At 34.5% G+C, this 16,157-nt stretch overlaps 1 protein-coding gene across 1 annotated transcript; it reads right to left on the bottom strand.

The window, feature by feature from the left end:
* Positions 1-227: 227 nt before the first annotated feature.
* Positions 228-1,181, bottom strand: LOC131065401 (uncharacterized). The gene has a single exon (XM_057999898.2). The coding sequence runs from the start codon at positions 1,179-1,181 to the stop codon at positions 228-230; it is 954 nt and encodes a 317-aa protein (XP_057855881.1).
* Between the last annotated feature and the right edge of the window lie 14,976 nt (positions 1,182-16,157).

Here is a 16,157-nt window from a genome sequence, read left to right as displayed (position 1 = left end):
TTAAGGATTTTGGGAATGTTTATGAGCATATTCTGCTGACCTATGAGATTAGAAATTGTTGTATTATTAAGGATGTCCTTTAAAAACCTGACAGCTTCTATTGCCACTTCTTCTGGCTCATCTATCCTAACCCCTTGAGAATTCCTAGTGCAAGAAACCCTATTTACACATCTCTTGAGTTTAGTGCTATTATGAAAAAACTTAGTCTTTTGGTCTCCATACTTCAGTCATGATTCTCTGGATTTTTGTCTCCAATAGATTTCTTTCTTTGCTAAGATGTCTTCATAATCCTTGAGAAGTGCTTTCTCCCTTAGGAAAATAGTCTCATCCATTCCACTCTTTAGGACTTCAGTATTGACAGCCTTTAGTTCTGTTTCCACTGATTGTTTCCTGTCAAAGATGTTGCCAAAATGATCTGCATTCCATTCCAGGAGCTTCCTTTTAATGATTTTCAGTTTGTTTGCCACAATAAACATTTTTGAGACTAAGACCTCCTCCTCTTTCCACCACTTCTCCAAAAGCTTGAATATGTTCTCATCCTTATACCACATTTGCTCAAATTTAAATGGACAATTCTTCGGGCCTTGCTCTACCAATATTTCTAATTGGATCGGATAATAAGATCCAGATATAGGTAGGATCTCTGCTTCCATGGTGTTATTAAAATTTGATAATCCCCCAAAGATGAAGAATCTATCCAATTTCTTTTCTATGTTGTTGAAACCCTTCCTCCTATTATTCCATGTGAAGGTGTTATCCACTATCTGGATCTCCATAAGGGAGTTTCTATTGATCCTATTTACAAATTCTATGGCTGCTACTGATAACTTGTTGCTTCCTCCTCTCTTATCTGAAACTTTTAAAATGGCATTGAAGTCTCCTCCAATAATGCTTACCTCATTTGGATTGTTTTTTAAGAATGTTTCAATTTCTAACCATGCAAGGGCTTTGTCCCTCTTCTGAGTGGCTCCATACACATTGATAAGGTTAAATTTTAATTTTTTATTATAAAAGTTTACCCTCCCACACATCCAATTCCGCCTCTTCTCAATAGGAGTAAATAAGGCGTTTCTAGGATCCCAAATGATTGCTAATCCACCTGAAGCCCCAAGGGCTGGAGAGTCCTCTTCTTTTTTGAAGCCTAATTTTTTCTTGAATAGGTCCATCTTTGCTATAGTCATTTTAGTCTCTTGGATTACTAAATATCTAGTTTTGAATCCATGATGCAGTGTTTTATGATTCGCTTCTTGTTAGGGGTATTCCTACCCATAACATTCCATGATAAGAGTTTCATGGTTTTGTGGGGAGGGACTTCCCCTCCCCTACATTAAACAGTGATGAGATCTTGGATTGTCCCATAGATTCTCCATCTTTAGCTCTTAGCTCAGGAAGAGATTTTCTGCCTCTCTTCTTGCTTGATTTGGCATAGTCAGGGAAATCCTTACTCTCCTCTATGGTTTCAATCTCCAGGATGTTTGGGTTCTAATTCTCCATGTTGTCTAGATCAATCATCAGCTCTTCTTTTTCCACATCAATTCTAACTGAGTCCTCAAGGTCTTTAATTAGGAGTCTTTTTCTGCAGTTCCAGTTCTTCATTGTCGCAAATTTCATCAACAAACTATTCCATGAGATCATCAACAATTGATTCCTCAATATAATTAGTGATTATATTAACTTCCATTTCTACTTGCTTTTGTCTTCTGGCTTCTTCATCACTTGGCCCATCTTTATGAGAAGAAGTTTTGTCTGCTACTACCGTTGCATATGCTTCTTCCCATGTCAGGTTCACTATCCATCCTCTGACTAACTGGAAATTCCCTTACTGAAGTGGTTTCCTCAATTAAGAGCCCTATTACCTCATTCTTTGGTTGTCCTAAGATAGTGTTCTTATCTAATGACTTCCCATCTGTAGGGCTAGCTTCATTTACCCTAGTATCATTGATTGATGCACCGAACTCCTTTGGGTGCCTACCTTCAATATTTATATTAAGCCCTTCCACCTCTCTAGGATTCTCCCTTATTTCTCCTCCTTCTAATTCTACTTTGCCTAAAATATCTCCAACCTCCATAGCCTTGTCCACTTGTTTGGGTATTAAAGTTGTGGGGATTGTCTCCCTACTAGACATTCCCTTCGGAGATGCCTCAATTATCAATCCTCTGATCTCATTATTGAACTTAACTTGAACATCTAGAATTCAAATTTGAAAGCTTTTGTCTTAAAGGCCAAGTTTGACGATTGCCACATGTTCAGTGGTGCAAATTAAAGAGCAAGGAAACATCTAGAATTCATATCTGAAGGCTTCTGTCTTAAAGGTCAAGTTTGACAATTGCCACATGTTTTGTCTTAATTTTTATATTTGTTACTAATTTTTTAATTAATATTTAAAAAACATAGACCACATTCTACCTAACACATTTCTATTTACCTAGCACATTTCTAACATAGACCAAGTTCGATGATTGCCACATGTTCTGTCTTAATTTTTATAGTTGTTACTAATTTTTTAATTAATATTTAAAGAGCAAGGAAACATCTAGAATTCAAATCTGAAAGCTTCTGTCTTAAAGGTCAAGTTTCACAATTGCCACATGTTCAGTGGTAGAAATTAAAAAGCAAGGAAACATCTAGAATTCAAATCTGGAAGCTTCTGTCTTAAAGGCCAAGTTTGACGATTGCCACATGTTCAGTGGTAGAAATTAATAATTTATTTATTAATTTTTATATTTGTTTCTAATTTTTTAATTAATATTTAAAAAACATAGACCACATTTTACCTAACACATTTCTATTTACCTGTTTATACCTATTTATCTATACAAGGAAATGTCTAGAATTCACACCTGAAAGCTTCTGTCTTAAAGACCAAGTTTGATGATTGCCACATGTTCAGTGGTAGAAATTAATGTTTTCTTAATATTAATTAAAAAATTAGTAACAACTATACAGATGGGTCTCTTTATCCTTACAAGATCATAGAGATCGGTTATACAGGTTAACACCTTGTCATAGACTCATATTATAACTATACCTGGACGTGTCATAACACCTTTGGGACAACCTACTTTCATCTACCTTCAGATGGGCCTTTCACTATTTCAAACTCTAATAAGTTCGTGGTTGTCGGCCGCAATACATCTGGTACCTACAGTTTTGGGGGTCTGGGAGAGGTGAGATGTGTAGCAACTTGTGACCCTCAAACTGATCGACCGTACTGCCGCTATGGGTGTTGCGAAATTAACCTTCCAAATAATTGGCCGGCAATAGATTTCACGGGAGGAGGTATGTTCCTTATATTCAATTCTAGTGATAAAAAATATTATAACGAGTGTGGTTTCTCCACCATATTCGACCCCTCGACCTTCAAGATCGTCGACAATAGATCAAACATTTATTGGGGAAGGGGAGGTGAAGTTTCTTATGATCTCCGCCTTAATTGGGGTATCGGCCTTCACAATTGTAGAGGTATCAATTATTCTTGCTCCAGTAACGGAGAATGCATTGACTCCCCTTCAAGAAAAGGACACGTATGTAGATGCCTTCCTGGATATGAAGGGAATGGTTACTTCAATGGCACAGATTGTAGAGGTATTCATTGTCTTTCTTTATTATAGCTATCAATAGTATCATGTGTTTTCTTTCATAGCCATTGTTTTTTATCAAATCTCACGGCTTCTTATCTATTGTTGATAACTGCTCAGACAGTCTATTGCAAATTCCCTTTCCAGTGCTTCAATGATAGCCAGAGTCTCTTTTTCTCCTTGGTATATGAGCTGCAAACTCATGTAAACAGCTTTGACGTGTATGTCTTCTTCTGCTCCCATGATCTACCACTAGTAGCTAAGAAAACAAAGTCTTCTTCTGCTAATTTGCCTTTGTCGACTTCCTTTGACATTTATGATTCCTTTCTCGTCACTGCAAATCGGTGAGCTTCTCCATACAACGACAACTTTTTGTCCTTTCTTCACATTCAAGATAAAATACATTGATATCTCCACTCGTTTGAACTTTTATTGTTGACAACTTTACCACCTTCAGTTTTGAACACTCCTAGTAGTCGCAGCAAACTTTCTTCAGACAACACTCTCATGGATCTCTCCTTAGGCTCTAATACCAAAATGAAAGAAATATGGAGGAAAAGAAGAAGACAGAGACAAACACAAACATTACATTCCTATCTCCTTACAACTCTACAGAGCTGGATTCATGAAAGAGTGAGGAACAATTCGCATTACACCTTATTTATAACCATAGTGAGGGGATTCACATTAATGCCTTGTTCTACACGGTAGCTAAGAAGAAGAGCAAGGGAACATCTAGAATTCAAATCTGAAAGCTTCTGTCTTAAAGGCCAAGTTTGATGATTGCCACATGTTCAGTGGTAGAAATTAAAGAGCAAGAAAATATCTAGAATTCAAATCTGAAAGCTTCTGTCTTAAAAGGCCAAGTTTATTTGTTACTAATTTTTCAATTAATATTTAAAAAACATAGACCACATTCTACCTAACACATTTCTATTTACCCTTTTTTTTTTATTAATATTTAAAAAACATAGACCACATTCTACCTAACACATTTCTATTTACCGAACACATTTCTAACATAGACCAAGTTTGACGATAACCACATGCTCTGTCTTAATTTTTATATTTGTTAATAATTTTTTAATGAATATTTAAAGAGCAAGGAAACATCTAGAATTCAAATCTAGAAGCTTTTGTCTTAAAGGCCAAGTTTGACGATTGCTACATGTTCAATGGTAGAAATTAAAGAGCAAGGAAACATCTAGAATTCAAATCTAAAAGCTTTTGTCTTAAACGCTAAGTTTGACGATCGCCATATGTTCAGTGGTAGAAATTAATAATTTTTTTAATTAATTTTTATATTTGTTACTAATTTTTAAATTAATATTTAAAAAACATAGATCACATTCTACCTAACACATTTCTATTAACCTATTTATACCTATTTATCTATACAAGGAAACATCTAGAATTCAAATCTGAAAGCTTCTATCTTAAAGGTCAAGTTTGACGATTGCCACAATAAATATCTTTGTTTCTAGAAGACGTTTGCTAGTTTTCTTTAATGTAATATATTAGTCAAATCTTTAAGAAAGTTTTCAAGATCTATATATATTGAGGTATCATGTAATGCTTTATAATCAAGATGTTTATACCATCTTATGATGAAATGATCATGAGTACAAGTGATTAGTGAAAGCTATGTATTCAAGATTTGTATATATATAATCTTATATGTTCAAATTGAATAGAATTGAAGCTTGTTGAAGAATTCTAAAATTATTGGAAAAATAGTAACTACTCACTATTGGATTTTATTTTTTTATTTATTTTTGTGTTTTTTCATAGCTTATTATTGCCTAATCAACCAACTCTTCATCAAACGATATTTTGATTGCACCTTATCATGTCTTCTTCCTTGTCATGTCATGCAAGTTAAAGTGCCTTCATGTAGCTATCAATACATATGCCATTGCAATTTTTTTTTCGGATCAATCAATAATATATGCCATGTATCTTGTAAAATATTTGTGTTCTTTGCATTGAAGGTTTTCCTATGTTTCATCTATGCAAATTAAATCCTTTGTTTTTAAAGTATTGAGTTTGTATTTGTCTACTTTGCTCCTCAATGAAAACCATCATCTTGTGTCAAAGCCAAAGGAACCTCTACCCTTTTATTTTTCTATTCTTTCTTTTCATTCTCTTGAAAGCCATTAATGGATTCCATGTTTGGTGCATCAGTATCTAGTTAGCAAACCTCTATTATCATACAAAAGAATTATGTGTATTGATCTTTAACTATGAAAAAATTGTTTCAGTCTCAAAATGTATGGGAGATATTTGAAAACCGTATTGTGGAGCCAATTGACGAGGTAGCATATAACATCCTTACACAAACTAATAAAGACACTTTTAAAGAATAGAGAAAGAAGGATGGGAAAGCTTTAGTCTACATCCATCAAGCAATGCACAAGAGCATACTCCCAAGAGTAGAAGAAACAAAGCAAGCCAAGGAAGCATAGGATACACTACAAATTATTTACCAAGGTATGGAAAAGGTTAAAAGCTCTAATTAATCAATGAGAGACTTGAACTCAGTAGAATCTTCCCTTTGTCATGTTGTTCTAATTAGAATAAATTGGGATAGGCCCGAACCTATACATAACCACCACAAAGGTGCACACAAGGAAGGAGCTCACAATTAGTGAGACCACCAAGATCCTTTTTTGAAAAGTGGTTTTTGACAATAACCAAATTTTCTCGGAACAAAGTCCCACACACAAAATCACCTAATCAGAATAGAGGGGTATATAAACATGCCCTAAACCATCCTCTTGACAAACCCTCTTATATTGGGCACAAATAGGCCAAGAGAACAAACAACCAAATGCTGTTTCAAAGGCTTTCTATAACATTTTTTTATAGGGTTACCTAAGAAAACTGATAAGACTCTAGAAACACCCAAGGACCTAGCAAGGGAAGAAAATCTGAGCCATTCCATAGTAACATCAAACAAAGAAACCATACAATGAACTAGCACAAACAAGTTCAAGAGGTTTTAAAAGGTGCCCGTGAACCCTTGTCTTGACAAGAAACTTGCAAACAAACAATCAAAGAAAACCTCTATAGACTAGTTGTCAATAGAAACACAGGGAATCAAAGCCTTGAAAGGAAAGAACATAGGGGGAGGGACCTCGACCTTCAACTCAAAGACAAGAAAATCCAAACTCAAACTCGAATCAGAAATTCTTGATAAAATAATTCCAAACAATCACACCCCATGACTGAGGTAGTAGGGGGCAAAAGCAAAGATCCTAGGAAAAAGGACAACATCCTCCAATAGAAGAAAGAATCCAACACTATAGTAGGAACAATGGAAACAAAGCCCTCTCTAGTTAAACGAATGTAGGGTAATCAACCCTTAGCACTCCTCCCAAAACCTCCCACCACATTACAAGGAAACATTCCTCCAAAAAGAACATTAGTACCCTAAAAAAATAATAAATCCCACACCCACAAACGCCCATCAATAGAAGAAACTTTAAAAATCAAAGCACCTTCAAGGCCCACCTCTATTGGGTCACTACAAGAAGTAGAGTAAACATCACTCCCATTGGTCATGTTTTTCATCTAGTTAATAAAATGAAATCATATGGAGAGGTCATAAAGGACAGGAATATTTTTGATAAAGTTCTTAGAAGCCTCCATTCTAATTTTAAGCCTCTAGACATGGCTTTGGAGGAATCCAAAGACTTGAAATTGATGAGTTGCATTCCTCTCTCATCAATCATGAATATAGTCTAAATAGGCCAAGCATCTCATTGGAAAATGCATTTCACCTCATTTATTTATAAGTTGTGGATATGGATGTTGAAATCTAGTTCTAGAGGTAGATGGAGAAGTTCCCCTAGAGGTGGACGTTATAGTAGTTCTACAAATGTTAATGATAGAGATCAAAATTAGGATTTCAATCACTCAAGTAGTCGAAGGTCTAACAAATAACACATTTACTGTCATTATTATAAGAAGTTTAGGCATTATGGTCATGAATACAATAAAAATACTATGACCAATAGAAGCAAGGTCAAAATTAGTCAAGCAGTGCACCCACAAGCACTATGTTTATTGCATGCAATAGGATTGTTGAGGCAATTATGACAAACTCCCCAACTGAGTGAAATATTGTCCAAGAAAGCTCATGTGACATATGGCATCTAGATTCTAGTTGTATTAATCACATCATCCAGGTAATGTATATTTTTTTCTATCTTCGATGAATCAATTCAAATTGATGTCACACATGGTAACACCAAGAAGGTCACTATTTTTTGTTAAGGTACAATTAATATTCTAACAAAAAAGGGGGAGGAAAAAAGCTATGCATTATGCATATTATGTTGCTAATCTAAAACACATCTTAACTAGTATTTGTTAGTTGGTACAAAAGGGCTATAGAGTGTACATGGAAAACCATGAGTATGCTATTTTGGAAAGGTTGCCAAGCAACTAGTTGCTTGTCGAAGTGCAAATGACTAGAAACTGGATGTCTCCATTAAGGACAAAGATGGATATAAATTGAAAAACATCCCAACCTATTCATGTGATAAATAATGTGCATTCAGGAGCCACCTTTAAGGAAAAACATACAAAATCAAGAGTTGAAATAAAGTCTATAGATTTAGTATATTCTAGGGTAGGCTAATTTAGCTTTGAAGAAGAAAAAGGTAAACATGGATAAATTCAATCAACATTTCATTCAATTGTAAAGGATGGATCGTGATTGTGGCATTTTCAATTTTGAAATTTGAATTTTGGGGGGTTGAAGCTACTACATATGAAAAACAATGGTGAAGGGTTTTTCATTAATTCAGTAACTAGAAAGGGTTTGTGGAGGTTTTATCTAGGAAAAATAACATAGGGAGTCTTTCTTGGTTGGGAAATAAATAAGAGAAATAACACCAATTGAGATTGTTCATTTAGGTATCTGTGGACAATTATAAACACCAATTTTAGGAGATTTCACTGACTTTGTTACTTTTACTGATGATTTTACAATAAAAGCTTGGGTTTAATTTTTAAAGTAGAAGTCTAATACATTTTCTTATTTCCACTAGTTCAATGCACTACTACAGTAAAAAAGTGGCTACTACAACATGCTTCTGAGGGTTGATATACATTGTGAATATATTTTAAATGATTTTTTAATTTTTTGTAGATCAAATGACATACATAGACAATTTATAGGATTCTTTGCACATTAACAAAATGGTGTGGTGATATGCCTGCGAACCACGTGGTAAATCTTGGTGTTGCTAGGGATGATGAAAAATGGTGATGGGAAGGGTAATCCTTTCCATTTTATTTATGTGAATTAGTACAGAAGGATGCCTAAAATATCTCTCTGATAGAGCATTAATTACAACAACTTTTCACATGTGTAAAGGCATTCCTAGAAAGAAGTGGAGGTGACCTTCTAGACTATTTTGTTGGCCTAGTTTTTTATTGCCTGTTTGAAACCTAGTTTTAGTGTAAATGCTAAAATATGTAGAGCTAACAATTATATGGGTGGAGAGATGAACATAATAGAACCATCTTCATGTGAGCTATGGGAGAAAAATAAAGAGCTATGGATGGAATTTGTGGATAATGGTCTAGAACCATATGTAAGAAAAATCCATGATCAGAATCACAAGCTCACATAAATGTTTATTAAAAAGTGGAACAATGGAGTGATAAGTGTGTATGGTGTGATAAGTGTGTGTGGTGCTGAATTTAGGATAAATGTTTATTAAAAAGTGGAACAATGGAGTGATATTAAAAAGTGGAATAATTATAGGGCTAAGTATTGAGGGCAAAAAATTCTACAGAGAAAGGAAAAACTCAGAAGAAGCCCTATCAATTTTCTATGGCAAAAAGAGCGAGAGAAGTAGAGTTAGGAAGAACCTAGATGGAAGCTACAACTGAAAAGATCTTGTAAAGCTTTGGGAGGATATGATAGAGTTCATTGTGAGGTACATAACCTTGGATGGCCGCCATGCTAGTATTTTTACTTATCATTTCCCTATTTTGAACCACTTTAGAAATGATAAAAAAATATTGATTTCATTTTATTTACTATCTTCTCTTGAGCATACCATTCACAAGCATTTTTAAAATGAGGAAAATTCAGTTTTGCATGAGGGGTTAATACTCCTAATTATGGAGTATGTTAAGGCTCGTGAGGTTAAACCCTCCCGTATTTTGAGAAACCCCAACCATTAGCCAACTAGGACATGCATGATTTTTCAGATATGTAATTAGGTGAGGAGGACGATGGGATAACCATGGAATGGAATGACATCTATGTGTTAGATGACTCTAAATACAAGCCCTCAGAGGATGAGGGCCCCCTGCGGAATCCCACACTTGACACTAATAGTAGCAGGAAAAGAAAAAGTCCACCTAGATGAGAAACCGAAAAGTTTAAAACCCCTGATTCTGAACCTGCAGAAAACTGGGAAAAGGGAAGGGACTCAATATAAAGGGGAGGATGAAATTGAACTTGGCATTCCCCTTATTATGGACCCCAAGGAGCTTAAAAGTGATGAGATGGATGTTGACAACCTCGTGGTTAATTCGGTTTCTAACCAAGAGAAATGTTTCCGCTGGGTTTTTGGTGAAATTAATTTTCTGAAATAGGGTATCAAGGACATTATAGAATCTTTCACTGAGAATTTACCACCCAATAAAACTGACAAACTTTTGAAGTTAACTCAATAAATTATAGAAGATATCAAGGTTATGAAAAAAAAGCATAAGGTTAGGATTATAGGCTGGAGAATGATATACAAGATTTACAGGGCAAGCTCAAAGGTTTTGTGGAGATTAGTAAAGAGGCAATATTTAGCAGTGCAAAAGGACTCAAAAGATTTAATGAGAAAATTGTCATTTAGATAGCTCAACCAGCCAGATCTGATCTTTCCTCAACTATCAATGTGGACAAGAAGAAACAAGATATGCAGATCTCTACGAGGCCCTCTACTAGGACCAGGAGCAAAAAACAAGAAAGAGGCAGTTCCATATTTATCATTGAAGAGCTCCAGGAGATCAATAATAGGATGATCTAGAAGAATGTCGAGCTCATGGAAGCTCTTAGTTAGTGAAGTTTTTGGTTTGTGTTTTTTGCTATCATTTTATTTTTTGTTTGCTGAACTCTATGGGATGCTTCCCCTATTTCTATCTCTATTTAGCTACCATTTAGACTTTGGTTTAACTCTGTTTATATTTTGATGGATTTGTGTTTCGCATCCCTATAAAACCCGTTTATCTTAATCAAAAACAAAATGGTGTGGTGGAGAGGAAGATCCAAACCATTATGGAGATAGAACATAGTATTTTGGAAACCCAAGATTTACCTAATGAATATTAGGCTAAGGTAGTGGAAACTACTATCTATATCATGAATAGGTTCCTAGCAAAGAGCCTAAAGAATAAACTCCCCCAAGGGGCTTGGACATGCATGACACATGTAGTGTTTCTTATTTTAAAGTGTCTAGATGTGTTGCACATGCACATATTCTAGATGAGTTGAGGAAGAATTTAGATAGTAAAGGATAAAAATGTATATATTTTAGTTTTTGAGAGGATACAAAGTCATATAAGTTATTTAATACTATCACTAAGAAGGTCATAATTACTCATGATGTTTAGTTTTTAGAGGATGAAGCGTGAAATGGAAGTATAGAGAAAACTTTAAACATTACAACTGATATTCCTCATGATGAAGCATTTCCATCATCAAGTACAACTTGAATAGCAACTCCTTCCACTCTCAAGATAGGACCACAAGTTCTAGCTCAAACTTCACCTCCATTCATGGAAAGGAGATCTTCAAATATTTTTGGCTACACCAAGAGTGCATAAATATTCGACATGGCTAACCATGACAACATTTACATTAATTGCCATACTTATAAAAACTAGAAACTTGAACTAGTAATCCAAGTAGTTCTACATCTTCAGATCTAACTCTAACAAGCATGATGCCACAAGAAACAAGGATTTGAGTGAGTTGTATAATGATGATACAAAAACTTAATTTTTATTTAAAAATATTTTCTCATATAGGTGATCCATTAAAATTTGAAGAGGATATGAGTGGTGATACATGTTCACAAGTCATGTATAAATAAATTGAGTCCATTGAGAAAAAACGAATATGGGAGCTGGTTGAGTTTCCTAGTGTAAAATATGTAATAAGTGTAAGGTATATTTATAAGAATAAACAAGATGTTGATGAAAATATACAAAAGCATAAAGTAATGCTATTTTCAAGGGGCTTTAAACAATAGGTTGAAATAGATATCAATAAAAAAATTTCCTATTGCATGGTTGGACATTGTTAGGATTGTACTGGCTGTTGTTTCTTAGAACAAGTGGTCTTTGTACCAAATAGGTTTAAGTTAACATTTCTAAATGGCTATCTAGAGGAGAAATTATTTGTGGAACAACAACAAGGCTATGAGATACTAGGACATGAAAGCAAGGTATATAAGTTGAAGAAGACATTTTATGGACCAAAGAAAGATCCTAAATATGAAATCAACCAATGCACCCAGCGTGAGAGTATCTTAGTACATCTCCAAGGACTATTCTTGCCTCAACTTCCCCAAATGGGTATCAGGCTAGGTTATGGGGATATCCTAGACTAACAAAAAAAAAGATCCTAGAGCTTGGTATAGCTACATTGATACCTATCTCATTCAAAATTGCTTCTAAAGAGGTTGTGAGCTAACCTTGTACATCAAAGTCAACAAAAAAGGAGACATTTTAATTTTTTTCTTCCATTTAGATGATCTAATCTTTACCAATGATGTTATAATAGATGCTTTCAAAATAGCAATTTGAAGAGTCAATTTGAAATTACTGATTTGGGGTTTGTGAGATATTTTTTGGATATATAAGTCCATCAATCCAATGCTTGTATATTTATTTATTAATCCAAATATGGAAATAAAATATATAATAAATTCAATATGGTAATGTACAAGGTATTTCCAACATCGGTCATGATGTGATTGAAGCTAAGCAAAGAGGACAAGGGATTAAGTCTAGATCCTACATTGTTCAACAAGCTTGTTAGAAGCCTTATATATTTGATGGCCATGAGGCTTGATATTGTGTATGGTAATATAATTATTATTTAAATATTTATGGATTCTCCAAAAGACTCATTATAATATCGATAAAAGAATACTAAGATGTAGTGTTGTAAATTGTACACCCTTGCTAGGGTGGTACAATTTCACACTTAGGTTAGCACCCACCTTAGTGTGTCTTTCATCTTGTATTATTATTTATCTTTAAGGATTTAATTAATTAATTAAATAAATTATAAAGTCATGTTTTATCACTCCATACATCATAAATTTGGGCCCTTTACCCTAAGCGTGACCCTTTTTATTTTGTTCCTCCAATAAACCATTTAATCATAAACCCTAATTATGTCCTATTTTGACCTTTAATGCCTAATTTCATATATCAAAACACCTCAAAATCAACTGTAACTTTGGGATTAGTTCTAATATAATCATATCTAAGAACCCTGAAAATTGGGTGAAAAGTTGGTCGGACCATGGTAGGAGTGCACAAGGTCCTTGACTTTTTTCCTGAAATTTTGGGAGCATAATTTTATGATATTATAATTCTTAACCCAAAAAGATTGGTTAGAAATTCATTTCCTATGTCATCCTAAAGGTGGAATTAAGCCGAAATTAAGATCTATGGTTTCATACATAACATCTCTCTTTCTTCATTTGAAGGCAACTAAGAGATCTATCTTCTTAAGAATCTAAGAGCAGGCTTTTGGAGTATAAGGAGGCTTCTATGTAGTGAAAGAGAAGCCTATGTGGAGTCTTCAACAATATTAAACAATATTTCATCAAGCATTCATCATCAATTAGCAGCCTTGAAGACATTGAAGAGTAATAGGAGATCTTGTGGCAGCATCTCACCCTTGTGGATTGGTATGATTTCATGTCTTTGTATGAGCTTCTTTACATAAACTTGCATATTTATATTAATTCTTTAGATTATTTAGGATATTTGGTTTGAAGCATTGTTATTTACATTCACATTTACATTTAGGGTCTACTCTCATGCATAGGGTAGCTTTAGTTTCTTTCATTTTAGGATCTTGCATACACACAAGGTTCTAGCACACACATTTTTAACAAATTATCAGCTATTTGTGGAGGTGGAAATCACCAACCCAAGGGTTTGACTAAGGAAAAACCCTATATAGCCCCCCAAACCTTCCCTTTTCAGTTGCAGGTGCAGAAACAAGTATCCGGAGATAGTTTCAGATCTAGAAAAGGCCTCAACACCACCCAAAAGTCTCAGAAGTGTAGAAATATGTCAAGGATAGGGGCATGGCACCTTGGTCCCTCCACTTTGCAACTATTTTTGGTAGGATATAAATTTACAGTCTTGAGTTTGCCTCCTTCCAGTTGCAGCTCTCTGTTAATCCATCTGGGAAGTGGTATGGCACCCTGATCTTGGTCAGTTTTATTCAATTTGTTGCATCGAGTACACTTCCAAAATCCTCTCACTTTCATGCTTTCAATATCCTAGTTTCAAATCTGCAAGTTTGTTCAATTTCAAGTTCATTAGTGCTTCATTATGTATCTCCTAGTCTAGGTGATCATTCAAACCCTAGTTTTTCTCATCATTTGCAACAAGAGGAATATAAACCCTAAGAGGTAATCCTTGGCTCTCTCTTTCTCACAATAAGTAGCTAAAGTGATCTATCTCCCTAGGCTCTTTCATATTCTCAATGTGTTGGCAAAAGTGGGATTACGTCCTAGTCACTCAGTCTAGCTTTTCTCGCCCACACATTTTGGTGAACCTGACATGAATCCAATATTCTTCAATTGTGATTTATGTTCTTAGATCTGAGTGTTTTTTCTATTTCAAATTCCTTGCAAATTTCAAAATTTAGAGGTTAATTTTATGAAAACCCTAATTTTTCAATTCAAAATTGAACTTGTGGATAGCTTATTTTGGATCATTAATTTCATATCTGATTTTGGAACACATTTCATTCATAAATTCCATTTTCTAAATCAACATTTAGAGTGCTTGTATTTGTTAAAATTGAACATTTCCTTCTATTTTGTTTGTGTTATCATTTGAAAGAGGAATTTTTTTTTTTGTCATGATGCATTCATTTCATAGACATGATAATGGGTTAGCTTCCCTTGCTTAAATTTGTATATCTATTAGAGAGCCTCCTCCTATCTATGACAAAATTTTAGTGCCTAAAATAATTGTTACCAATCCCTTTGAAACTCTCCCATGTTCTAAAGATGAAGATTTGAAGAGTGATCTTGAAAATTCTCCTAAAATGTGTCCTTCTTATCTAGCTATCTTAGAGGAAGAGGATGATATCATAAACACTTTTCTTAATGTTACCTTACCTTACCTACATTACGCCTCTCTAAGTGAAAAGGTATTGAGGGACATTGAATTATCTTCTCCTAAATTTTGTCTTACCAATGGGGGCATGTTAGTACAACAAGAGGTTATGAGCACTTCTTCCAAAGATATCCTTCCTAAGCTTGAATCTTTGGAGAAAGATGTTCATCTCCCTCCTAAAGAATACTCCCCTCATGAGGTTCATTTTGTGCAAGAAGATGGTATTGTCCCTACTTTTCCCAATGATGGCATTTGCTCTTTTGATTTCAACAAAAATCCCACTAGAGATGATGCATTAATGAGAAATGCTTTCCCTTCTCCTAAAGCTTGTCTTATCCCTAAATATGCCTTAGAGAAAGAAGATGAAACCATAATAAATTTCCTTAATGCTCTCTCCTGTAAAGATCCTATTGAAGACATTTTGAGGAAAGAGGCTGATTTAAATACATGTAGTGATTCTCTCCTTCCTAAGGATGAAAAATTAATGAACAATGTTATCCCTTCTCCCAAAATTGGCAATAGCAATACGGACATCTTTGTGCAAGATATTTTTAATACTTTTAATGAACTCAGTATTTGGGATGAACCATTAGAAGAAGGTGTTGATTATTCTCTCCCACATGAGAGAAACCTAGCCAAAGAGGATGAAATCATGATTGATGACTCCCTTAATAACATCTCACCTTCCATAAATCTGAATCATTCTCCCTCTAAAATTAAAGCATCTCCATCTCCTCAACTTGGGTCTACTCATAAGGATACCCTAGTTCAAGATAATATCATTAACATTTCTTTCAAAGATCTCCCTCTTAAAGGTCAGACTTTAGAGAGTAATTTTGATCCTTCTCCTAGAGGGTTTATTCCCCATGTAGATCCTTTGGTGATAGAGGATGATATGACCTTTCCTAAAACTTCAATGCCTACTTCTAGTCTCCCTCCTAAAATTGATCTTATCCATGATAATATTTCAGTGCAAGAAGATACTATCAACAATTCTTCTAATAATATTGTTCATTCTTTTTCTAAGGAAACCTTTGATATTCCTAAACCATCCTTAATCAATTTGATACATGTGAATCAAACACCTAATAAACCCATCTCTAAAGTTCAAGGTTCCTGTCCTTCTCAAAGTTCTCAACGTAAGCCTATCTCAGTGGTTCAAGGTGGTTATGCTAATGATT

This window comes from Cryptomeria japonica, chromosome 5, assembly GCF_030272615.1.
Source record: "Cryptomeria japonica chromosome 5, Sugi_1.0, whole genome shotgun sequence".
In the NCBI taxonomy this organism is placed as follows: Eukaryota; Viridiplantae; Streptophyta; class Pinopsida; order Cupressales; family Cupressaceae; genus Cryptomeria; species Cryptomeria japonica.
Note: the sequence above shows the minus strand (reverse complement) of the source record. Positions and strands in the feature narration are given on the sequence as shown.

What these genes read in the sequence shown, in the direction of transcription:
- LOC131065401 (XM_057999898.2), bottom strand. Translation starts at nt 1,181, where the DNA reads ATGACTATAGCAAAGATGGACCTATTCAAGAAAAAATTAGGCTTCAAA.